Raw genomic sequence first — 27,974 nt, 5'->3', positions numbered from 1 at the left:
CCTTAACGTTTTCGCCTACTTTTTTGAGTGGCGTGGTCTGCACCTCACCGAACGGTTGCAGAACGCTTCGGCCGACTTGTGAAGGCTGACCAGCCTAGCCAGCTCCTCTCTCATTAAGGCATTTATATGCCGCTGACCCCCAAATAAGGCAGACAAACCCTCTAGTGTAGCTCCTATTTGAGCTAACGCTTCTTTTAGTGACTTGGGTGCCTGGCACTCAGCCACTGGAGCCTGGTTAGAAGTCGACGGCTGCGCCAACGCCCTCTGTTGTTGCTGCGGCGATCGCTGCAACGAGGAACGACGCGCAAAAGCTTGCAGCTCGTCCTCCATCATGGCATCCATTTCTGCTCCGACTACCACGGCGTGAAGCCTGTAGTGGGCAATGGCTACTAATCTAATCTGAGTTTACAACCCGCAGTAACTTAAACTCAACTTGACTACAGCGAGAGCCCGAAAGTATGCACTACTTTTAATAACTACTACTTCACTCCAGCAGCTAGGTTGCCGTCTTTGCTAAGGCTTAGCAACTCACCAACGTTAGTGAGCAGCTGATTGCCCGATGCAATTTCCAGCACTACTAACAGCTGTTAGAGTGAATGCACATGCTTTTTATTATTGCGCAAGTGTGACGCCTAAAGTGACAAAATTTACGCGCCCACAAAAGACAAGGAAAGGAAAGAAGCCCTGACGCCAAAACAATGACGCTATCGCCCCCCCTCTCTTGGACCACCGAATTATACCGCTTGGGAATTCCACGAACCGCCGCGCAGTAAGTCTCTGGTAGTTTTTTTGAGGTCGCTGGGTACGCCGCGCCCACAGCAAACACGTTGACTTCAGTTCTTTCCACTTTCGCAGGGGAAAACACACTTCAAGCTATTGTCTACGATGGATCACGATGACATCGACCGCACTCCGTGTGTGTGTGTGTGTATGTATGTGTGTGTATGTATGTGTGTGTATGTATGCCTGTGTGTATGTATGGCTGTGTGTGCGTGCGTGCGTGTGTGTGTGTGTGTGTGTGTGTGTGTGTGTGTGTGTGCGCGTGTTTCTTGTGTAAGCTGAAAGACGCGAAAAATTATTGAAATAGCTATTACTCCAAGAGCTCAGGGGATCTCGTAGTCGAGTAGTCTCGACTAGAGCTTTCTTACTTGTTTTTATCTAGGCTTTCATAAAATAAGTCTCTACAATTCATAATCGTTCAAATTATAACACTGTTTTAATATTTTGAATTTATTACTTTATTTGAGTATTAATATAATTTTTATTATGGACCAAAGCATCTCAGCAATTTGGTAAGATAAAGTTTTCTACATTCAGATTTTTATCTAACGCCATTAGAAGAATAAAGCGATTTTTAGTTGCAAAATGTATTTGGTCTTTGTATTTATTTAGTTTTGTTCAGGAATAAGTTCTGATGCCCATACATCTTGTGGCCATCCTGTACGACCTTTTCCTGATATGCAATCATTCTGAAAATATAAAGAGTACTATTATATCTATGTTATTTTTTTTATAAAGAGGTATTAAAGCAAGTATAAATGATAGCGTTAATAGGGTTTTTTAATCTGGGTGGAAAGATGTTAAAATAAAACAAGCTCTGTGTGAGGTATTGACAAAATTATTTTTATACCTTGAACCCATTGAAAATGGGAAATCAGGTTATAATTAAAAGTATGTAACAGGCAGAAAGAGGCGTGGCAGAGCCCACAAAGTATATATATTCTTGATCAGGGCGACGAGCTGAGATGATTTAGCCCTGTCCGTCTGTCCGTCTGTCAGTATGTTTGAACGCATCGATTTTTAGCTTTATATCTTAAGCTAGAGACCTCCATTTTTTTGTAAAATGTCTGTGTATACCACGCGGATATTGAGTTCTGCTTTAAAAATCGATATCTACTCCCGATATTTTTTATCGATGAAAACACTTGCCGAAACTCAGTTATAAAACGATATCTCCTACAACTTTAAAGCTAGTCTCCAAATTTTTATACTCATTCACGAAAGTGAATTATTATACTCATTCACGAAAGTGAATTATTATACTCATTCACGAAAGTGAATTAGTATATTGGTTTTGTGCAATGTCCGTCTTGCTGTCCGTCCGTCTGTCCGTATGAACGCAATCTATTTCGGCGCTATTGAAGCTAGAGACTTGAAGTTGTAAACACATACTCGTGTATATCTCCGAAGTGTTAAAATTTTCCTGATTCGCCCACTAGAGGCGTGGCAAATCGGAAAATGCATATATGTGCGTGTGTGTGTGTATGCGTGTGTCTTGTGTAAGCAGAAAGACCCGAAAAATAATTGAAATAACTTTTGCTCGAAGGGGGCAGGGGATCTCGTAGTTGAGCCATCTCGACTAGAGCTTTCTTAAACAATGAAACAATTTTATAAGTTTAAAAATTGTTTCTTCTTAAATAGCCCTCAAATACATATACGCATTGTAACAAACCTTCGGTTTATCCCGAGTCTAAGCTGGGCTGGTTTCAGCTAACTGTGGATTCGTGCCAACAAATTTATTTGTTGAAGCCCCTGCGATATTAACTAGTCACTTGTGATTTAAGTTTTATAGCGTAAATGTATATTTTCTTGAATAAGTTTGAAATGTACACGTCACTTAAATTTATGCTGGTTCGCTGGTTGGCTTTAGCGAAGCACACCTCCTGAGCGCTGGTTCAACGCACTCCGGCTGGGAGAGTGTTGTGCTAAAACACGCTAGCTCACCGGGACGATTCGGGAAACGCCAGGATTTCGATCTGTAAACTCTGGCGGTTCGCTCAGATGTACAGGCCTCTCCTACTATCCCACTCGTCCACAGCACAACACTAGCTTCGTTTCACTCACAAACCCTTCTCTTGCGCACGGCTACTTGAACTTACTCAGATTTGCAGGCCTTGCTTAAGCCGCTGATATACACCGATGTCCTGATCGCTGTGTGGAGCAACATGTATATGCACGTATATGCATATAAACGCACAGCAAATACGTACGTTCATATACATTAATACGTGCATACCTATATTGCTCCTCACAGCATATATATACATATTTACATATGTAAATATGTATATATAAATCTGCACGCATAGAATCAAGCATTCCAGCCTTTACACGCGCTCATTTGTATGTGTGTACGTATGTGCACATAAATGCGTACTCTAGCATATTCTAACAGTCTATGTTGCGATTGATTTGTCTTTGCATTGTTTTTGAATTTTCAGCCGCTACACTGGCTTTTCTATTCTCTATGGCGTCATAACAATAATGATATCGTTTTAACTACTGTTGTTCGAAACGACACAGTAGTGCTGTAGCCAGGAGCGTTGGTGATCTTTATTTTAGCTATTTTGACAGACATGCTATTTGGGTTGGGTGGGAGTTCAAATCCCACGGAAAACACGTTTTTGTAATTTGAAATTTTTTTGTTATTTTAGCTTCTTTTATATATATTTTAAATTTCATAAAAATGTTTCTTTCCGTATAATGAATATCTATTAAGCTTATTTATATGTACAAATACATAACTAGATGGCTCGCGCATATAAATGTCGCAATTTGGGCACTATAAATGCCGATTGCCACGCCCCTAGTGGCCGTAGACTCCTCATTTTTTGCCAGTTCTTAGAACGAGCTAACAGTAACCTAAATGCAAAATTTGAATTCTTACGCTCAAAAAATGTGAAAATTACAGGGTATTTTTCGATATACCACGCCCCTAAATAGGCGTAAAAATTATTTTTGGGGCATCGATAGAGGAGGCTGCCAGTAACTCAACTATCCAAATTTGAAGCTTCTAGTTCTTAAACTATAGGAGATATCAACTTTTGCGGTTTGCCACGCCCCCTATGGGCGGGCATATATCTACCATAGCTCGTTCGACTTGGGTGGTCAAGCCGCGTATATATACGAAATTTCAAGTCTCTAGCATCAATAGTGGAAATGAGGAGTCTACGGCCACTAGGGGCGTGGCAATCGGCATTTACAGTGCCCGAATTGCGACATTTATATGCGTCAGCCATCTATTTATGTATTTGTACACATAAATAGGTTTAATAGGCATTGATAGCACGGAAGGAAATATTTTTAATTTAATAAAATATAAAAAAGCTAAAATAACAAAAATTTGCAATTTAGAAAAACGAGTTTTCCGCGGGATTTCAACTCGCACCCAAGCCGAATAGCATGTTCATGTCAAAATATCTAAAATAAAGATCGCCAGCGCTTCTGGCTACAGCACCACTGCGTCGTTTCGAGCAACAGTAGAAAAGCCAATGTAGCGGCTGAAAATTCAAAAACAATACAAAGACAAATCAATCGCAACGAGATTCTTAGAATATGCTAGGGTACGCATTTATGTGTGCATACATACACACATACAAATGAGCGCGTGTATAAGGCTGGAATGCTTGATGCAATGCGTGCAGACTTACATATATACATACATAAATACATATGTATGTATTTGCGTATATGTAATTGAGGGCTATTTAAAAAGAAACAAATTTAAACTTATAAAATTATTCGGCTAAACAACAAAAAAGTATTAAGTGCCAGTCATTCAAGCTCGCACCTTCCCAATAAAATATCTATTTTATAAAAAACGAAATATGTAAGAAACAAGTAAGAAAGCTCTAGTCGAGACTGCTCGACTACGAGATCCCCTGAACCCTTGGAGCAATAGATATTTCAATAATTTTTCGCGTCTTTCAGCTTACACAAGAAACACGCACACACACACACACAGGCATACATACACACACACGCATACAGACACACATACACACACACACACATACACACACACACGCATACATACACAAACGCATACACACACACACATACACATACACACACAAGAACCTACGCATAAACACGCACGGGCTGCAGTGTGCGCTTACTATGAGAACTTAATTGTTTAATAACTTTTTTTATGGACGTACGATCTTCATAATTTTATAACTGGTTTTCGATAAGGTTTTTATCGATAAAAAAAAGATCGGGATGAGTTATCGATTTTTAATGATAAACTTGATATGCGCGCTGTAATTACAATAAGGATGCCTTCGCCATCACCCGCCTGTGCCAATGCGGTGTAAAAGTTGAACCTCCGCTCAAAAGCAAGGACGTGCTGCAAATCTGTCGTTGCCAAGGTCTTGGGCACTCCTAACGTTACTGCAAACTACATCCAAGGTGTGTGAAATGTGGACAGGATCACCTCTCAATTGATTGCACTAAGAGTCACGAAGCACCTTCTTGCTGTGCTCTCTGTAATGACAACCATGGAGCCTTTTATAAAGGCTGCAAGGTTTATCAGAAGACCAGTAAAGTCCGTGGGCAACAGCAGCCAACACAACAAGTTCTACAACAGCAAGGGATACCTCCCTCTACACACACCTCACACACACCCTCTCCCGCCCAAACCAATTCCAGACTGGACCGACTGGAAACCATGATGAAGAAAATGTTGGACCAATTTGCAATTTGCAGCCATAACGCAACTGCTCACGTCACTTTTGGCCCAGCAATGCAAATAAATCTCCATATTATCATCTGGAACGCGTATGGACTGTGCAAAAGCAGGCCAGAGGTAGAGCACTACCTGAAAACTAGAAGCGTGGACATTCTCCTCGTCTCTGAAACCCACTTTTCCCACAAATTCTATTTCACCCTAAACGGCTACGACGTCATATCTGTTAACCATCCAAATGGCACTGCCCGCAGAGGAGCAGAAGTTATAATAAGAAGCGGTATAAAGTACATTGAACTGCCAGCTCAACAAGAGGTATGGGTACAGTGCGCCAAGATCAGAGTAATCTGCCCAACTGACATAACAATAGCTGCCGCATATTGTCCACCAAGACATAACATCGGACAAGGCCTATTCCAAAAACTCCTGGACAACGTTGGTCCGAAATTTATAGTTGGAGGCGACTTCAATGCCAAGCACACATGGTGGGGCTCTGGCACTGCAAATCCCAGAGGCAGAGCGCTGTACAAGTGCATAACAGAGAGCTCTCTCGACACCCACTATGATGGCGAACCTACTTACTGGCCCACCGACAGTGACAAGATTCCAGATGTGCTGGACATAGCCATCTCAAAAGGAATCCCGAGACACAAAATCGTCACTGGCAACGCAATTGACTTGTGCTCTGACCACAGTGCTGTCAAAATACTGGTCAATATGCCTGCCTGCACCCACTCCAAGAGTAGTATAGCTTAGATCCAGCGGTCGCAATAACAACTAACGCCGACCTGGACTGCGCCGTCGAGAAACTCAACATTGAAATTCACAATGCCGTTTCTCACGCCACTCCTCCTTCCAGGTCACACAAAAGTGTGCCACATAGGGACATTCACCTCTGGTCGCCGGAAGTAGCTGCTCTGGTTGCCGAGAAAAGGCGCCTCCGCCGTAACTAGCACAACTCTCGCAACCCTAGGGATAAGAGCTGCTAAAGTACTCAAGGAACTGCTCTACTACCTGAGAAGGCAATCCCTCAACCAGTTCCTAGAAGAAGTGGAGCCAGGTCACACCCAACACGACCTTTGGAGTGTCACCAAAAACATCAGAAGGCCAACTACCAAAAAAGAGCCAGTTAAGCGAGCAGATGGAACGTGGTGCAGATCTGACAGCGAAAGAGCAGCGGCATTTGCCAACCATCGATGCATTCATCCCTTTTACAAGGTGCTCTAACGAGGATGCGATCGCGTCAGTGGACTTCCTTGCCATTCCCTGTCAGATGGCTCTCCCGATTCGTGCAGTCGCTGCAGAAGAGCTGTCATCAAAGATAAGAAAGCTCAAAGCATCCAAGTCGCCCGGATATGATGGAGTCGATGTACCTGCCATTAAAGCCCTACCGCAGTCTGGTCGAGAACTTTTCCTCAACATTATCAACAAATGCTTTCAGCTAGGACATTTCCCCACCCAGTGGAAATGCGCTAAAATCATCCTTATCCGAAAACCTGGGAAATCTGGAGCTAATCTCGCCTCATATCGCCCGATAACTCTTCTGGCGGTACTCTCCAAGGTAGTCAAGAGACTACTTTTGCGTAGAGTTGGCCCAATACTGGAGGAGATCGGATTGATCCCCCATCACCAGTTTGGCTTCAGGGAATGCCACGGAACACCAGAGCAATGCCACAGGATCGTTGAGAAAATACTGGAAGCATATGAAGGAAAGAAGTACTGCGCTGCAGTGTTTCTGGACGTCAAACAGGCTTTACTCTTTAAGCTCAAGACAGCTCTTCTCGCTCTCTACTACATGCTCCTTACAACTTTCACACTAAGAAGAGGAAACGCCGCCGGACCCACACATCCAATTTCAGCTGTCTAGCTCTTCAACCAATATTATTTCTGGCATATCGAAAAATATCATTTTCTGATTTGCCACGCCCCTAGTCGGCGGATCGGGAAAATTTTAATACTATACATCGGAGATATACACGAGTATGTGTTCAAAATTTCAAGTCTTTAGCTTCAATTGCGCTGAAATAGATTGCGTTCATACGGACAGACGGGCGGACAGCAAGAAGGACATTGCATTCACTTTCGTGAATGAGCATAATGAGTTATTTACACATTTAGAGTTAGAGTCTCTTTATATATCTATTAATATATTCTTGATCAGGGTGACGAGCTGAGTTGATTTGGCCCTGTCCGTCTGTCTGTCCGTCTGTCCGTCTGTTCATCTGTCCGTATGTATGAACGCGTCGATTTCAGAAGATATAAGAGCTAGAGACTTGAATTTTTTTTAAATGTCCGTAATTACAGCGCGCATATCAAGTTTATCATTAAAAATCGATAACTCGTCCCGATCTTTTTTTATCGATAAAAACCTTATCGAAAACCAATTATAAAATTATATCTTCTACACCTTTATTGCTAGAGTCTCCAAATTTTTTATATGTGCTTATATGCAATTTATACAATTTCGGTTTTTGTTAAAATTTACCCCCCACCCTTAAATTCACCCCCTCACCCTCACTTTTGTAAAAAGCGTATTTCAAATACTAGAGACTTGTGCTTTGGCAATTACATGCATATCCATGTTATAATCATAAACTGAAAGTTTCATGAAGATCGTACGTCCATAAAAAAAGTTATTAAACAATTAAGTCCTCATAGTAAGCGCACACTGCAGCCCATGCGTGTTTATGCGTGGGTGCTTGTGTGAGTATGTGTTTGTGTATGTGTCTATGTGTTTTTGTATGTGTGTGTGTATGTAAGTTTGTGTATGCGTTTGTGTCTGTATGCGTGTGTGTGTATGTATGCCTGTGTGTGCGTACGTGCGTGTGAAAGACGCGAAAAATTATTGAAATAGCTAACACTCCAAGGGTTCAGGGGATCTCGTAGTCGTCAGTCTCGACTAGAGCTTTCTTACTTGTTAAGAATTAAATTGTTATGTTTGAGAACAAAAAATTTGTTGTAATTTTTGAGGATGAAGTTTTTTGTAAGTGTTTCGGGCGGGCGGGTTGGGTGCGGGTATGAAAATATTTTTAGACTCATTCACGAATGTGAAATGAGTATATTGGTTTTGTGCAATGTGCGTCTTGCTGTCCGTCCGTCTGTCCGTCCGTCCGTCTTTCCGTCTGTCCGTATGAACGCAATCTATTTCGGCGCTATTGAAGCTAAAGACTTGAAATTTGGAGCACATACTCGTGTATATCTCCGATTTATAAAGTTTTAAAATTTTCCCGATCCACCCACCAGGGTCGTGGCAAATCGGAAAATGCATTTTCCGATATACCAGAAACCATGTTTGTTGAAGAGCTAGAAAGCTGAAATTTGGTATGTAGGTCCGCGCCGATCACCCAAGATCACAAGCTATGGCAGATATATCTCCGCCCATTAGGGGCGTGGCAAATCGGATAAAACTGTATCTCCTAAAGTTATAAACCTAGAATGCTGAAATTTTGAATATATATATATTATATATCTACGACCACTAGGGGCGTGGCAAATCGGACCTGAAGATATAGTGATTTTTCGAATTCTGCTATATTTTAGGCACTATTGATGCTAGAGACCTGAAATTTAGTATATATACGCGGGTTGACCACCCACGTCCAACGAGCTATGGTAGATATATGTCCGCCTATAGGGGGCGTGGCAAACCGCAAAAGTTTATATCTCCTACATTTTAAGAGCTAGAAGCTTCAAATTTGAATAGTTAAGTTACTGGTGGCCTCCTCTATCGATGCCCCAAAAATAATTTTCAAGCCTCTTTAGGGGCGTGGCATATCGAAAAATACCCTGTAATTTTCACATTTTTTGAGCGTAAGGATTCAAATTTTGCATTTAGGTAACCGGTTGCTCGTTCTAAAAACTGGCTGAAATTGAGGAGTCTACGGCCACTAGGGGCGTGGCAATCGGCATTTACAGTGCCCGAATTGCGACATTTATATGCGTCAGCCATCTATTTATGTATATGTACACATAAGTAGGCTTAATAGGCATTGATAGCACGGAAGGAAACATTTTCATAAAATTAATAAAATATAAAAAAGCTAAAATAACAAAAATTTGCAATTTACAAAAAAAGTGTTTTCAGCGGGATTTGAACTCGCACCCAACTCAAACAGCATGTTTGTCAAAATAGCTAAAATAAAGATCGTCGGCGCTTCAGCCTACAGCACCACCGCGTCGTTTCGATCAAGAGTAGTTAAAACGAAATCACATTATTGTTATGACGCCGCATAACAAAGAAAAGCCAGTGTAGCGACAATGCAACAATGCAAAGACAAATCAATCGCAACGGGATTCTTAGAATATGCTAGAGCACGCATTTATGTGTACATACATACACACCAAAACAAAGCAAAGCAAAAACTGTGGAAGCTGTCTGCTGTGCTGTTCGGCAGTCGACAGTTTTTCTCTAGCTGCGACTGCGACTGTCGCCAGTGAGCGCAGTTCGAAGCGCTGCGCTGCTGATCAAGAATTGTTTTTTGCTTTTGCTGCGACTGCGACTGTAGAAAATGCTCGCAGCAACAGTTCTAGCATTCTCAAAACTGCCGAAGCTGCGATTCCCGAAGCGCTGCGCTGCTGATCAAGAAATGTTTTTGCTTTTGCTGCCACTGCGACTGTCGAAAATTCTCGCAGCAACAGAACTGCGAAAACTGTTGGCTGCAGAAGCACAGCAAAAACAAAATTTTACGACTGTTGCTGCTGTGACTGTCAGCTTTTCAAACACTGAAAATTGTGCCTGCGTACAATAAATAGAAATCATCCAACCAACCCTGTTCATTTCCGCCCCTTTTGATTTTTGTGGCCTTCCAAAATAAATTTCACACGGCCCAATTACATTAGGAGTATGTATGTATATATATATGTACATACGTAAATATGTGCACTGTGTACATGTACAAATGTGTGTATGCATGTGCATATAAACAACCCGAAATAAATATTTTCGGCCAGAGGGTGCAACTTGGTTTTACAAGTTTCCTCAATTAAGAAGTCAAGTGCCAGTGGTACTTACATATGTATGTAAGTACATTAAAGCAGAAATGCTTTATGTAAATATTTATTTCTTAAAGATATTGATATGTATATACATAAGTACAATATATGTATGTATTTACATTGAGGAAAAGTGTTTAGATATAAATAAGATTGTATTATGCCATAATAAAATCCGTCAATGATTTTTGGGTGAATACTTAAATACTTCAAATGCCAATCGTATAGTGAGCTACATACATATGTATGTACATACATATGTATGTACATATGTACAAGATGAGAACGAAACGCAACCAATCAGCTTTAAAGGCTGCTGTACTGAATTTGAAGACGAATCGCTTGCTATTTTACCGACTCTACTGTAGGGTGACCATCTGGGTCGGAACCCATTCCGGGACTGTCCAAAACTACCAAACCACCTCCCCCCTTTCTAAAATGAAGTAATTGAAATAAATCATTTGTCACACAGATTCACACATATGTATGTATGTACATTCAACTTTTACTTCCCTCATATTTAGCGTAATTACATTATCTTGGGACTAATTTCACAAGAACATCCATATATGTACATATATGAATCCATCCTTATATTTAATTGTTATTATATTCATGATGGGCGGACTTATACTTCTCCACACTGCCTATTTTTCCCAACATATGTAAATAACATTTCTTTCATCAATATTTCATGTTTTTATGTCCACAAAATTAAATTAAATTAACGATATGGATGTTTGTAACATTCTCCACCACTAACTTATTTCTTTCGTCTGACCATTGTGTATTTAGTAAGAAAAAAACCCTTTCCAAATTTGCGCTATTTTTAATACTTCCCAGTAGAGGTGGGCACGGGTCGACTTTTTTGCACCAGGCCCGATCCGCCCACGGTCAAAAGTTAAAAATTTTATCCGTACCCGAAAGCAAACAAGTAAGAACGTTGCAATCGGGCGATACCGATAGCAGAAGACTCATTCACAGCCCAAACGATGTCAACCAGAGTATATAGTACAATTTTCAAGTCTAGTGCGCAGCAAAAAACACGGCATCATGCCATTAAAATTGGAAAATCATCGATAGCTATTGCATTCAAATTACATACATATATAATTTATACAATTTTGATTTTTATTATATATTTATATCCATACATTGGATACCGGCTTCAAGCTAACAGCAGATCAGCGCGATTTTCCTATGCTTGTGCACAGACTCATCGTCTATTCTATGCGTACAGACAGAAGCGCGCCTTTTCTCACATTCTTAGAATTTCGATTGATTTCTGGACTTTCTAGCCGTTACTGTAGTTTTGTCTGATGAAGCTCTCTTTTTAAGCTATTTTAGCAACTGATTGCTCGAGCAAAGCAGTGGCGCGGGTGCTAGGGGCGACGCAAGTAATGTTAGAGTAGCGGAGGTTCGAACCACAGTAAAGTGTTATTTTTTTTTTATTTATTCATACATATTTCGTTTTTTATAAAATAGATATTTTATTGGGAAGGTGCGAGCTTGACTGAATGGCACTTAACACTTTTCATTTTCTTAGTCGAATAATTTTATAAGTTTAAATTTGTTTCTTCTTAAATAGCCCTCAAATACATATACGCAAATACATACATATGTATATATAATTATATATGTAAGCCTGCACGCATAGCATCAAGCATTCCAGCCTTATACACGCGCTCATTTGTATGTGTGTATGTATGTACACATAAATGCGTGCTCTAGCATATTCTAAGAATCCCGTTGCGATTGATTTGTCTTTGCATTGTTTTTGAATTTCCAGCCGCTACACTGGCTTTTCTTTGCTATGCGGCGTCATAACAATAATGTGATTTCGTTTTCACTACTCTTGATCGAAACGACGCGGTGGTGCTGTAGGCTGAAGCGCCGACGATCTTTATTTTAGCTATTTTGACAAACATGCTGTTTGAGTTGGGTGCGAGTTCAAATCCCGCTGAAAACACTTTTTTTGTAAATTGCAAATTTTTGTTATTTTAGCTTTTTTATATTTTATTAATTTTATGAAAATGTTTCCTTCCGTGCTATAATGCCTATTAAGCCTACTTATGTGTACATATACATAAATAGATGGCTGACGCATATAAATGTCGCAATTCGGGCACTGTAAATGCCGATTGCCACGCCCCTAGTGGCCGTAGACTCCTCAATTTTAGCCAGTTTTTAGAACGAGCAACCGGTTACCTAAATGCAAAATTTGAATTTTGGGTATATTGGTTTTATTGAAATCTATGTAACAGGCAGAAGGAGGCGAGGCAGACCCCACAAAGTATATATATTCTTGATCAGGACAACAAGCTGAGTTGATTTAGCCCTGTCCGTCTGTCTGTCCGTCCGTCCGTATGTATGAACGCGTCGATCTTAGAATATATGAGAGCTAGAGACTTGAAATTTTTATACCCTGAACCCATTGAAATTGGGAAATCAGGGTATAATGGTTTTGTTAAAAGTATGTAACAGGCAGAAAGAGGCGTGGCAGACCCCACATATTCTTGATCAGGGCGATGAGCTGAGTCGATTTGGCCCTGTCCGTCTGTCTGTCCGTCCGTCTGTCCGAATGTATGAACGCGTGGATTTCAGAAGATATAAGAGCTAGAGACTTCAAATTTGTTTTAATGTCCGTAATAACAGCGCGTATATCGAGCTTATCATTAAAAATCGATAACACGTCCCGATATTTTATTATCGATAAAACCCTTATCGAAACCCTGTTATATCTTCTATACCTTTATTGCTAGAGTCCCCAAATTTTTAATCTATGCTTATATGCAATTTATGCGATTTCGGATTTTGTTAAAATTTGCCCCCAACTTCTAATTCACCCCCTCACCCTCACTTTTGTAAAAGGCGATGCGCAATGGAATTGTGTGTGTGCAGACCAGATAGCCGACTGACGGCAAATTTACTGTTACAATTTGGTAGCGAAAAAGCATTCTTTATGCGTAGCAACGTTTTTATACCCTCCCCACAAATAACGAGCAAACGAACGGCAATGTAATTTTGTTATACAATATTTGTAAATATGTATATGTTGAATTAATATTGAAATTTAGAATCATTTTATTTAAGCTGTCTGGATTAGTAGATACATAAGATAATGTCATGAAAACGCTAACATTTTGCATGAGCATGGCAAACCCCTTTCAAGAGCTTGATATACCCTCTAAATGAAAAGGGCATAGAAAAGAGACAGAGTAAGAAATAATAGACTCACAATCAGGCTTCATATTAAAATGCGTGTTTTACGCTTGAACGCTCGAATCGCACTAATCTTGGGGTGAGATTTTTTCACTGCTCGAGCCTCAAGCGACGGAGCAGAAGTGTGGACACGAAGATATATGCATATATGCATCACTCACGCAGTCTTAATTCGAGTGCACTCTTTTTTGCTAGGTGGGTGTGTGTGTGTGTTTGTGTGTATTTGAAATTTGACGACTCTAGCTTCAAAGATATAGCAGATTTAAATTTATTACTGGTTTTCGATAATGCTTTTAGTCGATAACAAAATAAGGGAGCTAGTTATTGATTTTTAAAGCAAAACTCGAAACCCACGCGGTATACACGGACCTAGAAAACAATTTCAAGTCTCTAGCTCTTATATCTTCTGAGAACGACGGACAGACGGGCAGACAGACAAGCTGACGGACAGGGCTAAATCAACTCAGCTCGTCGACCTGATCATACATACATTTCAACAAAACCACTATACCCTGCTTTCCCATTGAAATCAAGTAAGAAAGATTGCGTCTATCTCAGAAGTATAAGAGCTAAAGAGCTAAAACTTTGCATGTGCGTATACTTGTGTATACAAGTAGTGTAAAGCGTTTTGCACACTTTTTTCGGGAGTTATCTCCCAAAACACTTCGTATTTGCTCGGCTCTTCACTTTTAGGTTCGGGCTACGAAAATATACGAAAGCACAATCATTTCGCTTCATGCGCTCGACCGAGATGGTCAAATGTTGAACAAAAGAAGTCACTATGCTCAATTTTTTCTTGCTCTCTCTCTCTCTTTCTCTCCTCTTTGCTCTCTCAAATATGTATATGTGTGTATGCATGTGAGCACAAGCAGCAGCTCACGAAAATTGAAATTTCGTCGCGTTAGACTGCCGTTTCTTCCCTTCTGTGTGAAGAGTATACCAAACTCTTTAAATCGTTTGCCATGCTCATGCGAAATATTTGCGTTTTCGCTATTATTTGTGGGAAGGGTATGAAAGTGTTGGTGCGCGTAATGAAAATTCTTTCGCGACGAGCATGCATACACACACTGTCCCTTGCTACATTTACTATGTGCATTTGTTTGCCTGTGTGTGAAGCTCTGGGTGCCTGTAGCAATTTTGAAGCCCAGCATTTGCATTTGATCTTGTGAAGTGCTTTTGGAAACACCTCCACAGCCCCCAGACCTTACCTCTATACAAAAATTTTGGAGCCAGGTAGACTGCCGAGGTTACAAAACCTCGATATCTTCAATATCTTTCCTAAAGACATGGCTACAGGAAGAGTGGGGAAAAATCGGCTCCAATGACATAGCAAAAACTATAACCACTTTACAAAAACATCTAAGGGACACTCTAAAATATAATGGATATCATACCAAATGTTAAATGTGAACCATTTTTAATAGAACTCGAGTTAGGTCAGTTGATGAAGAAAAAACCGAATATTAAAGTAACGACAAATTTTGGGTTTTTTCGGTTTCTGTAAAATTTTTGTTAGTTATATTAAATATACTATAATGATATACACCTCATCGGAAAGGTAATTTTTCAATCTACAATTTAGCATTTAAAATTTGTAAATTTCACCTACTATTTGTTGTGTTATGGCCGGTTGAAGTTGAAAAATAAAAAAACGAATATTAATGTTAGACACTGTATGTATGTTTTGCTAAAACAAACGACGTCGTGGCAACTGGGAAAATTATATATTTTGAAAAAATTATAATAAACACAATTTGCGCGGTCTGGAGGCGAACCCGAGACTTATCGATTGAGCGTCTCGCTGCTAGTAAAAACGCTACAGCTCTCTCGAATCTGTGATGGTTAAACTGAAATTGATTCACTGCTGCAGTGCATTCTAGCAAATCTAAACTAAACAAGTAAGAAAGCTCTAGTCGAGACTGCTCGACTACGAGATCCCCTGAACCCTTGGAGTAATAGCTATTTCAATAACTTTTCGCGTCTTTCAGCTTACACAAGATATACGCACACACAAACATGCAAGCACGCACACACAGGCATACATACACACACACACACACACACACACCTACACAAACATTTACACATACATACACACACACATACACACACATAAGCATAAACACGCATGGGCTGCAGTGTGCGCTTACTATGAGAACTTAATTGTTTAATAACTTTTTTTGTGGACATACGATCTTGATGATTATGATTATAACATGAATATGCATGTATTTGCCAAAGCACAAGTAGTATTTGAAATACACCTTTACAAAAGTGAAGGTTAGGGGGTTGATATAGAGGTGGGGGGTAAATTTTAACAAAAACCGAAATTGTATAAATTGCATATAAGCATACATTAAAAATTTGGAGACTCTAGCAATAAAGGTGTAGAAGATATAATTATCGATAAAAAAAGATCGGGATGAGTTATAATGGTTTTGTTAAAAGTATGTAACAGCACTGACCAGAGAACACATAGACTAGACATGTAGTACAAAGTTTTTCAACACCGAAAAATCGGACTTCTAGGGCCTATCAATTTCGTATTTGCTCGGCTCTTCACTTTTTAGGTTCGGGCTACGAAAATATGCGAAAGTACAATCATTCCGCTTCATGCGCTCGACCGAGATGGTCAAATGTTGAATAAAAGATGCCTCTATGCTCAATTTTTGTTCTTGCTCTCTCGCTGTCTCTGCTCTCTGCTCTCTCAATATGTATATGTATGTATGCATGTGAGCACAAGCAGCAGCTCACGAAAATTGAAATTTCTTCGCTGCGAGAACCCACGCCTTCCCTTCTGTGTGAAGAGTATACCGAACTAAACCGTTTGCCATGCGTTTTCGTTATTATTTGTGGGAAGGGTATGAAAGCGTTGGTGCGCATAATGAAAATGTTTTCGCGATTAGCATGCATACACACTCTCGCTTGCTACATGTACTATGAGCATTTGTATGCCTGTGTGCGAAGCTCTTGCCGCCTGTAGCAATTTTACAGTCCAGCATTTGCATTTGGTCGATCTTTTGAAGTCCTCACATACATATGTATGTATGTATATACATTTGATTGTGTGTACGCATGGGAGGCGCTGCTCACAATTATGGGATATAACTTGTAGAAGCACTTGTATGCCTGTGTGCCTTTACATGTGCGTGTGTGTATATCTTTGTTTGTATGCTTGGGAGATGAACATTGGCGTGTGCCTAAATCAACTTTTAATGGTGTGAACGATTTTGGGTTTTAATTTAAGAGGCGCGCTTATATTTAAATAGCGGACTAACTTATATAAATTTTGGCAGAATTAACAATAGAAAACACTGAAATGATAATAAAAGGTCGGTAAAAAGGTAGAATATCAGATTGGAGGGATCAGGGTATCTCTTAGTCGACTAGTCGACGAGTCTCGACTAGAGTCTTCTTACTTGTTTGTTTATATTTTTATACCCTGAACCCATTTTCAATGGGAAATCAGGGTATAATGGTTTTGTTAAATGTATGTAACAGGTAAAAGGAGGCGTGGCAGACGCCATAAAGTATATACATATATTCTTGATCAGGGCGATGAGCTGGGCCGATTTGGCTCTGTCCGTCTGTCCGCGTGCAAGCCACGCGTAAAATTTTTTTCCTAGGTCCGTGTATACCACGCTCTAATATCGATAGCTTGTCCCGTTATATTGTTATCGATTAAAAACATTATCGAAAAATTTATATCTCTTACATCTCTAAAGCTAGAGTCACCAAATTTTTAATGTAGATATATATGTATGTGCTTTTTGGATTTTGGGGTTAAATTTTGATAAAAATCGAATAAATTACAGCTAAGTCCATCTGTACGTATGAACACAATTTATTTCGCCGCTTGTAAGATTTGTAATTTGGAACACATACTCGTGTATACAAAAAAATACATTTTCCGATCAGCCAGAAATCATATAATAAGCTAGAGCGCTGAAGAATCGAATATAGATTTATGTTGACCACCTAATCAACAAGCTGACAGACGAATTCTGCCATATTTTGGGCACTAACGATGATGGAGGTCTGAAATTTGGTATATATACTCGGGCTAACCACACAATACCAAAAAGCTATGGCGGATATATGTCCGCTCTTAGCGGCGTCGCAAACCGCGAAAGTTTATATCTCATACAGTCCAAATTTTGACAGCTGAGTAACTGGTAACTTCCTTTATCGATCACCCAAAAATAATTGTTACGCCTCTTTAGGGGCGTGGCATATCAAAGAATATCCTATAATGCTCACAGTTTTTGAGTGTAAGCATTCAAATTTTGCACTTACGTTGAGCTAAACTTAGCTACTAAATTGCTGATGGGATGTGAATGAGTATTCTGTAGTTGGTAAACTGCAATGTTCTTACTTATTTTGTTTGTGTTTTAACAAACTTAAAATGGTTGATAAAATTCTTGAAAACATACATACCTCATTCTTCTGCTCTCTGTCTATGTAGACTTTACGGTTTGGCAGCTTTAGCTCTGCTTGGAATACGCTTTTGGGATCTTGATCTCCATCTATAATGCCCACTAGGTAATTTATGTATAATATTGCCAACTTTAATGTTTTTATCTGTAAATATTTCATTAAATATAAATATGTAATATTATGTATGTAAGATTATTTTTATAGAATTTAATTTTTTTTTTCATACTCATTCACGAAATTTTCCCGATCTGCCCACTAGGGGCGTGGCAAACCACCCAAGTCCAACGAGCTATGGTAGTTTATAGTTTATATCTCCTACAGTTTAAGAGCTAAAAGCTTCAAATTTGAATAGTTGAGTTATTGGTAGCCTCCTCGCCTCCTTAAGGGGCGTGGCATATCGAAAAATACTCTGTAATTTTCACATTTTTTGAGCGTAAGAATTCAAATTTTGCAGTTAGGTTTGCATTTGGGTTGCTCGTTCTAAGAACTGGCCAAAAATGAGGAGTCTGCGGCCACTAGGAGCATTTATAGTGCACGAATTGCGACATTTATATGCGTTAGCCATCTATCTATGTATTTGTACATATAAATAAGCTAAATAGAAGAAACACTTTTATGAAATTTAAGAAATATAAAAGAAGCTAAAATAACAAGCATTTGCAATTTACAAAAAAGAGTTTTCCGCGGGAATTTAACTCGCACTCAAGCTAAATGGCATGTTTCTCAAAATAACTAAAATAAAGATCGCAATGCAAAGACAAATCAATCGCAACGAGATTCTTAGAATATGTTTTTGTTTTTGTGTGCATACATACACACATACAAATGAGCGCGTGTATAAGGCTGGAATACTTGATGCTATGCGTGCTGACTTATGTATGTACATATATACATTTCTATCTGTTGTTTGGTCAGAGGTTCTTACCTGTTTATATGTATATTATATTATATATGTATATATAATACATATACATATATTCTTATATTCCAAAATCTTAAAATCCCAAAAATGTCTTATTAAGATAACCCATTAAAAAGGAAAGTTATTAAACAGTTAAGTTCCCATAGTAAGCCCACGGTACAGCCCATGCTTGTATATTTATTTTTGTTGCTTCTTGAAGAAGAAGCGAATAATTATTGATATTAAAAGTCAGAATGTTCGGACGAGCATTATTTCTAGAAATATTTCTGACAGTCAAGACATGCCGAAATGAACCGAACCAACGCTTTTATATCCTTCCCACGAATAACCATCGAAAAGCTTACATTTTTTTTGCGCGAGCATGACAAACGCTTTTATGATTTGAGAGATTTATTAGCTGAGATCGTCGCGAATAAAATTAAATTTTTGTGCCTGCTGAGTTCGGTGATTTGAAAAAAAAAAAAAAAAAAACACAAATAGCGCATAGCCGTGCTTCATATAAGAATGGCACCATTTCGTTTGAGCGCTTGCAGTAGTGCTGCAAATCCATCGATGGAAATATCGATAGTATCGATAGACTTTCTTTTGTTAGATAGATCGATGGAATTTTCTCGATGTCGATAGATCGCTACAGACGCCAAGCCACAAGTAAGTTCATACGTTGATACTCAAATTATTATTAAAATTAGAATCTATTTTACACAAACAATTTGATTTATTTTTTAACATATAGCACATAGATACCTAATTACCACATTATTTAATTGTTGGCGGTTCCTCCACGGAAAATGGAAAAATTTTTGATCCCATCTGGTAAGATTCATATAATTAATAGCAAACACGTTTTTTCTAATTGTTTTGGATTTTAGATAAAACTGCTTTTTCGCCTGCAGACGCCAATAAGGAATCTTCATTTGCTGTTACGGTAGACACTGAAAATATTGCGCCTCCGAATAAGCGAAAGAAATTTGAGAAATCTCAAGTATGGAAGTTTTTTGAAAAAATGCAAAGAAAAAACTTTGTGAAATGCCTGTTGTGTGGGCAGCAATATAAAACGAGCGGGAACACATCAAATATGCAAGAGCATTTAAAGCGTGCACATAATGGATCTCACGATAATTAATTTCAGTTTTAAGCTCAAGACTTTTGTGAAAGATAGTCAAGCTTTGTTTTTTAATTTTAAGTTAAATTTTAAGACTTATTAATTACAGTCGAACTTTTGTTTTTTAGTTATAAGATAAATATGAACCAAAGTTTATTTTTAGGATAGACTGTTTTGTTATGAACTGGAATACAAATATTATTTTTATGAATTTAGACAAAAAATCATGAATTGTTTTGAACTTACTAAGTGTAAATGTTTATAAAGTTGATTTTTTTTTCTATGAATTTTCAATAATTTTGAATGATAGAGCTATTTTCGATGGAACCATCGATACTATCGATATTTTAGTCCATCGGACTCAAACAAAATCGATGGACGGTCCATCGATGGTTTTGCAGCACTAGCTTGCAGCGCACTGACTTTGTCGTGTAATATTTTCAATGCTCGAGCCTCAAGAGACCGAGCCGAGCAAATACGAAGTTGAGTAGTACCTTATGCACATTTTTTCGGCGTTGAAAAAGTTTGTCCCATCTATATGTTCTTTGGTATATCGAGTTTTTTCCAAAAATCGATAACTACTCCCGATATTTTGTTGTCGATTAAAACCCTTATCGAAAATTAGTTATTTAATTATATCTCCTAGACCTTTAGAGGTAGACTTAGATGTAATTTATATAACTTCGATTTGTATACCCTGAACCCATTGAGAATGGGAAATCAGGTTTTGTTAAGAGTATGTAACAAGCAGAAGAAGGCGTGGCAGACCCCAAAAAGTATATATATTTTTGATCAGGGCGACGAGCTGAGTCGATTTGGCCCTGTCGGTCTGTCTGTCCGTCCGTCCGTATGTAGAAGATATAAGAGCTAGAGACTTGAAATTTTTTTTCTAGGTCCGTGTATATTACTCGCATATCAAGTTTTTCTCTATGTATCGATAACTACTCCCGATATTTTATTGTTGATCAAAACCCTTATCGAAAGCCAGTTATTTAATTATATCTCCTACACCTTTAGAGCTAGAGCTTGCAAATTTAAAATGTAGACTTATATGTATTTTATAGAATTTCGATTTTTGTTGTAATTTATCCCCCACCTCTATATCCACCCCCTCACCCACACCTTTGTACAAGGCGTATTTCAAGGACGGACGGACAGACAGACAGACGGACGGACAGACAGACAGACGGACGGACAGACAGACGAACAGACAGACGGACAGGGCCAAATCGACTCAGCTCGTCAAGAATATATGTACAATATATACTTATGGGGTCTCCTTCTGCCTGTTGGATCCATTTTAACAAAACCATTATACCCTGATTTCCCATTTTCGCATTGTTCAGGGTATTAAAAAATATTAGGCACTAATATTATCAAAATACTTACCTTAGATAACTTGGTATCAGAAGGAACATTTGGTATTCTCTCGCGTAGACAAGAGAATGCATTATTAATACTTTGAGTTCTCCTTCGTTCTTTTTTATTAGCTGTATTTCTCTTTTTAATAGTTCTAACCGTTGGATGTGGAATAAAATTAAGATGATTGGTGGATGAATATATTTCACCGGCACATTTTATGTTGGAGTCTAAAAAAATTATAATAATAATTGAAAGCTATTTTATACATTAATATTTATTATTATATTTTAATAAAGACTTATTTAGAAACAAGTAAGAAAGCTCTAATCGAGACTGCTCGACTACAAGATCCTCTGAACCCTTGGAGCAATAGTTATTTCAATCATTTTTCGCGTCTTTCTACTTACACAAGAAACACGCACGCACACACACACAGGCATACATACACACACGCATACACACACTCACACATACACAAACATTTACACGCATGGGCTGCAGTGTGCGCTTACTATGAGAACTTAATTGTTTAATAACTTTTTTTGTGGACATACGATCTTGATAATTATGATTATAACATGGATATGCATGTATTTGCCAAAGCACAAGTCTCTAGTATTTGAAATACGGCTTTTATAAAAGTGAGGGTGAGGGGGTGGATATAGAGGTGTGGTGTAGCAATAAAGGTGTAGAAGATATAATTTTATAACTGGATTTCGATAAAGTTTTTTTATCGATAAAAACGATCGGGATGAGTTATCGATTTTTAATGATACACTCGATATCCGCGCTGTAAATACGGACATTTAAAAAAAATTGAAGTCTCTAGCTCATATATCTTCTGAAATCGACGCGTTCATACATACGGTCAGACGGACGGACGGAAAGACGGACAGGGCTAAATCAACTCAGCTCATCAAGAATATATATACTTTATGGGGTCTGCCACGTCTCCTTCTGCCTGTTACATACATTTAACAAAACCATTATACCCTGATTTCCCATTGAAAATGGGTTCAGGGTATAACAAAAAAAAAATTTAACATAGAAGAGGTTTCGAACGTCACCTACTCTAACATAATTTGCGTCGCCCTTAGCACCCGCACCACTGCCTTGCTTGGCCAGCATGTTCCTAAAATAGAATAGCTTAATAAGAAAGCGTCATCAGACAAAATTACATGAACGGCTAGAAAGCTCAGGAATCAATTGAAATTATAAGAATGAGAGAAAAGGCGCGCTTCTGTCAATACGCATAGAGTAGACGATGAGAGTGTGCACATGTATAGGAAAATCGCGCTGATCTGCTGCTAGCTTGAAGCCGGTATCCAATATACGGATATAAATATATATTAAATATTAAAAGTCAAAATTGTATAAATTATATATGTATGTAATTTGAATGCAATGATACAATGATCATAGCAATAGCTATCGATGATTTTCCAATTTTAATGGGATCATGCCCTGTTTTTTGTTGCGCACTAGACTTGAAAATTTCACCATATACTCTGATTGACAGCGTTTGGGCTGTAAACGAGTCTTCTGCAATCGGTATTGTCCGACTGCAACGTTCTTACTTGTTTCGATTTTTTGTATACCCTGAACCCATTGAAAATAAGAAATCAGGGTGTAATGGTTTTTTTGAAATGTATGTAACAGGCAGAAGGAGGCGTGGCAGACCCCACAAAGTATATTCTTGATCAGGGCGACGAGCTGAGTCGATATAGCCCGTCTGTCCGTCCGTCCGTATGAGTGCGTCGATTTCAGAAGTTATAAGAGCTAGGGAGCTGAAATTTGGCATGCATACTCGTGAGTACTATACGCAGTACGAGTTTGCTTTATTTTTTCGATAAACTGCCATATAACTTTGTTATCGAGAATAATCGAAAAATTTATTTTGTTTTTTTTTTAGCCTAATTTGAACATTTTTAGACCTTGGGTCTTCAAATTTGCGTTGTATATATCGATACAAAGATTTTGTAATTTACAGATTTAGGATACCACGCCCCCTTCGCCTCCAATTTATATAATAAACAAGTAAGAAAGCTCTAGTCGAGACTGCTCGACTACGAGATCCCCTGAACCCTTGGAGCAATAGATATTTCAATAATTTTTCGCGTCTTTCAGCTTACACAAGAAACACGCACACACACACACACACACAGGCATACATACACACACAAGCATACAGACACACATACACACACACACACGCATACATACACAAGCGCATACACACACACATACACATACACACACACATACACAAACACATACACACACATACACAAACACATACACACACAAGCACCCACGCATAAACGCATGGGCTGCAGTGTGCGCTTACTATGAGAACTTAATTGTTTAATAACTTTTTTTATGGACGTATGATCTTCATGAAACTTTCAGATTATGATTATAACATGGATATGCATGTAATTGCCAAAGCACAAGTCTCTAGTATTTGAAATACGCTTTTTACAAAAGTGAGGGTGAGGGGGTGAATTTAAGGGTGGGGGGTAAATTTTAACAAAAACCGAAATTGTATAAATTGCATATAAGCATACATTAAAAATTTGGAGACTCTAGCAATAAAGGTGTAGAAGATATAATTTTATAACTGGTTTTCGATAAGGTTTTTTATCGATAAAAAAAGATCGGGATGAGTTATCGAATTTTAATGATAAACTTGATATGCGCGCTGTAATTACGGACATTTAAAAAAAAATTTGAAGTCTCTAGCTCTTATATCTTCTGAAATCGACGCGTTCATACATACGGACAGACGGACAGACGGACAGACGGACAGACAGACGGACAGGGCCAAATCAACTCAGCTCGTCACCCTGATCAAGAATATATATACTTTGTGGGGTCTGCCACGCCTCCTTCTCCCTGTTACATACATTTCAACAAAACCATTATACCCTGATTTCCCATTGAAAATGGGTTCAGGGTATAAAAACGCATTTCAAGTACTAGAGACTTGGGCTGTAGAATGTACACACATATTCACCATATGATTACGCTCTAAAAGTTTCATTAAGATCGTATGTCTATAAAAGAAATTATTCAACAAATAAAATCTCAAGCGCAGCCGCTGCTTACTGCGCAGTTAGCAGAGCGCGTGCTTATAAGTGCATGTGTATGTATGTGTGCATAAAAGAAGTGCAGAATGAATAGAATATCAGCTTGGAGGGTTCAGATTCAGGTTCGAGCAGTCTCGACTGGAGCTTTATTACTTGTTTAATACTGCACGCATAGCATCAAGCATAAATTCTATGAATCTAAGTTGCGATTGATTTGTCTTTCATTGTTTTTGAATTTTCAGCCGCTACATCGGCTTTTCTTCGCTATATGGCGTCATAACAATAATGTGATTTCGTTTTAATTTCTGTTGTTCGAAACGACGTGGTGGTGCTGTAGACAAAAGCGTCGTCGATCTTCATTTTAGCTATTTTGACAAACATGCTATTTGTTCAATAGTTCAAATCCCGCGGAAAACTCTTTTTTGTAAATTGCCTATTTTTTGTTATTTTAGATTTATTTATATTTTTTTAATTTCATAAAAGTGTTTCCGTATTATGAATGTCTTATTATTAATTATTAAGGTTTTTTATATGTTCAAATACATAAATAGATGGCTGACGCATATAAATGTTGCAATTTGGGCACTAATGGGCGGAGATATATCCGCCATAGCTCGTGAACTTGGGTAGTCGACGCGGACCTACATACCTAATTTGAGCTTTCTAGCTCTTCAACTAATATGATTTCTGGTATATCGGAAAATGCATTTCCCGATTTGCCATGCCCCTATTGGGCGGATCGGGAAAATTTATTATAAATCGGAGAAATAGACGAGTATGTGTTCCAAATTTCAAGTCTCTAGCTTCAATAGCGCCGAAATAGACTGCGTTCATACGGACGGCAAGACGGACATTGCACAAAACCAATATACTTATTTCACTTTAGTGAATGAGTATAAAAAGTTATTAATAAATATATTTGTTGAAAAATTACCAGGTTGCAAAACTTTAACATTTGACTTTCTTTACATTTTTATTTCCTATAATTCCAGCCAACAGAATGATTTCAAATTTTCAAATAGGACACTAACAAAATAAAAACAAGTAAGAAAGCTATAGTCGAGACTGCTCGACTACGAGATCCCCTGAACCCTTGAAGCAATAGATATTTCAATAATTTTTCGCGTCTTTCAGCTTACACAAGAAACACGCACACACACACACACACACACACACACACAGGCACGTACGCACACACAGGAATACATACACACACACGCATACAGACACACATACACACACACACACACGCATACACACAATACACACACACATACACAAACACATACACACACATACACAACACACATACACACACAAGCACCCACGCATAAACACGCATGGGCTGCAGTGTGCGCTTACTATGAGAACTTAATTGTTTAATAACTTTTTTATGGACGTACGATCTTCATAATTTTATAACTGGTTTTCGATAAGGTTTTTATCGATAAAAAAATATCGGGATGAGTTATCGATTTTTAATGATAAACTTGATATGCGCGCTGTAATTACGGACATTTAAAAAAAAAGTCTCTAGCTCTTATATCTTCTGAAATCGACGCGTTCATACATACGGACAGACGGACAGACGGACAGACAGACGGACAGGGCCAAATCAACTCAGCTCGTCGCCCTGATCAAGAATATATATACTTTATGGGGTCTGCCACTCCTCCTTCTCCCTGTTACATACATTTCAACAAAACCATTATACCCTGATTTCCCATTGAAAATGGGTTTAGGGTATAATAAATCTCTTCCTGTGTTCTATATTAGATAAAATGTGTATTAATTATATACTTGTTAAATACATACAATCAAAAGCACTTAAATCCGATATTGGAGAGTTATTGTAGTCACCGTTGCAATAATAGGAAGGAGATTCACGACAGACAGAACTGACATATTTCGACATTTCACTCATTAAATTATGTTAAAATTATTTTAATGGTTATTTATAAATTACATTTATTATGCGCTCGGAGCGAACGTAGTTTTGCATTATTGGGATGTAGTCGGATTTGATTCACGGAAAAAACTAAATACAATTGAAGCACACTTTCCGCACTAACAGTCACTTTCATGATATACAAATATTGAACAAACCAACACACCGAAAGCACCCCAAGTATTAGCCAATGGGATGTGTTCTGTTATTTCCCCTTAGCCAATACGGAGCCATGGTGAAAATGTAACACAGCTATGATAAGAATATGCAATAATGCTTTTATTGTATCGAGACCAACAAGCATTGGATTTGTTGCTAAGAAATATATGTAAATATATATATATATATATATATTTTTTTTTTTTTTATTATTTTATAGAAATAACAACCAATATTTTGACCAGGATTATATTATTATAGCATGATGTATATATGTATTTGTAAGATCCATAGTAATACAAACTTGACGTTGAGAATTATATTTATAAAGTTTAGGTGAACGCTGTTATAAAATTTGAGTGCAGACTGGTGTAAGTTAGATGAAAGAATGTATAAGAAATGATATTACAAGGGAATGATGTGGTCTTGGCCTCTTGTCTTTATAGAGAAGGATGAAGAGTATCAAATGGAAGTAATTGTGCAAGTGGATTTGCATGAGATGAGTGCTTAGCATAGCTCGCAAAAAACTGTTAACACTTTTGCGTTGTCTGCAAAAAAGTGTCTTTCACTGACACAGTCAAAAAAACTCAGACAGAAACTGTTTTTGTCGCGTCTGGCTTAGCTCTCTCGCGCTCTGAGGGAGACAGTTGTTTCTGTTTTCGTTTCCTCAAGTCAAACACTGATCGTTTGCTTGAGTTAAATGAAGTAACGGTAAGTTGCGTTTGTATGGGTAATCACGCGCGATTGCTGCGTTCTTTTTGTATGTATGTATGCGTGTATTTACATGCACACGAAGGCAAAAACATTTTCTGCTGAGTTTGTTAGTCAAAGTGTTTCTTGCTGAGAGGCTTTGTGTGAGAGAAAATCGTGTTAGTTTTACGCGACACTCATGTGAGAGCGTCACACGAATGAGTCATCGCATTGCGTCTGAGCGAAACAGATGCTAAAGAAAAAAGAGAGTGACGCTCAGAGAGAGACGTGTCTACACAATTTTTTTTGAGTATGATGCGAGAAAGAGAATAAACGAAAAAACGCTCAACTCTCATTTGCAAGCTCTGGTGCTTAGTGTTCTGTTTGACAGAAGAGTATTTTCTATCAAATTATCATCATCTCTGGTAAAGTTGATTGGAGTTTCTTTATTATTCTGTAGTGTCCCAATAAATTGTACAATAAAACAAGTAAGAAAGCTCTAGTCGAGACTGCTCGACTACGAGATCCCCTAAACCCTTGGAGTAAAAGGTATTTCAATAATTTTTCGCGTCTTTCAGCTTACA

General features: G+C 38.4%; 1 protein-coding gene and 2 long non-coding RNA genes across 4 annotated transcripts; 2 read left to right on the top strand and 1 right to left on the bottom strand.

The window, feature by feature from the left end:
- The first annotated feature begins 532 nt into the window (after window positions 1-532).
- Window positions 533-1,370, top strand: LOC149270048 (uncharacterized). Its single transcript, XR_016268884.1, has 2 exons — window positions 533-769; window positions 856-1,370. It is a non-coding gene; the product is annotated as an uncharacterized LOC149270048 (long non-coding RNA).
- Window positions 1,215-26,693, bottom strand: Hand (heart- and neural crest derivatives-expressed protein). 2 transcript variants are annotated; one of them, XM_089463436.1, is made up of 4 exons: window positions 26,560-26,693; window positions 21,532-21,731; window positions 18,119-18,262; window positions 1,215-1,469 (listed from the first exon to the last, which is right to left on the bottom strand). In XM_089463436.1, the coding sequence occupies exons 1-4, from the start codon at window positions 26,675-26,677 to the stop codon at window positions 1,389-1,391; spliced, it is 543 nt and encodes a 180-aa protein (XP_089319562.1). In that variant the 5' UTR covers window positions 26,678-26,693; the 3' UTR covers window positions 1,215-1,388. The 2 variants fall into 2 exon arrangements, with proteins under 2 accessions (XP_089319562.1, XP_089319563.1); XM_089463437.1 differs by having other exon boundaries at window positions 26,409-26,661.
- LOC149270047 (uncharacterized) lies at window positions 18,261-20,345 on the top strand. Its single transcript, XR_016268883.1, has 3 exons — window positions 18,261-19,688; window positions 19,774-19,853; window positions 19,910-20,345. It is a non-coding gene; the product is annotated as an uncharacterized LOC149270047 (long non-coding RNA).
- Window positions 26,694-27,974: the final 1,281 nt, after the last annotated feature.

This window comes from Drosophila arizonae, chromosome 3 (assembly GCF_054131065.1).
Source record: "Drosophila arizonae isolate 15081-1271.41 chromosome 3, UAZ_ARI_1.0, whole genome shotgun sequence".
NCBI classification, from domain to species: domain Eukaryota; kingdom Metazoa; phylum Arthropoda; class Insecta; order Diptera; family Drosophilidae; genus Drosophila; species Drosophila arizonae.
The sequence above is the reverse complement of the archived record's forward strand: the minus strand, read 5'-3'. Positions and strand labels throughout refer to the sequence as shown.

Bases quoted from the DNA above. Each gene is read 5' to 3' on its own strand.
- Hand (XM_089463436.1), bottom strand. From the start codon at position 26,677: ATGAAAGTGACTGTTAGTGCGGAAAGTGTGCTTCAATTGTATTTAGTT. The intron at 21,732-26,559 runs GTAATTTATAAA...TAATTTTTTTAG, and splicing joins GCTCCGAGCGCATAATAAAT to ACTCCAACATAAAATGTGCC. The intron at 18,263-21,531 runs GTAAGTATTTTG...AAATATTTACAG, and splicing joins CTGATACCAAGTTATCTAAG to ATAAAAACATTAAAGTTGGC.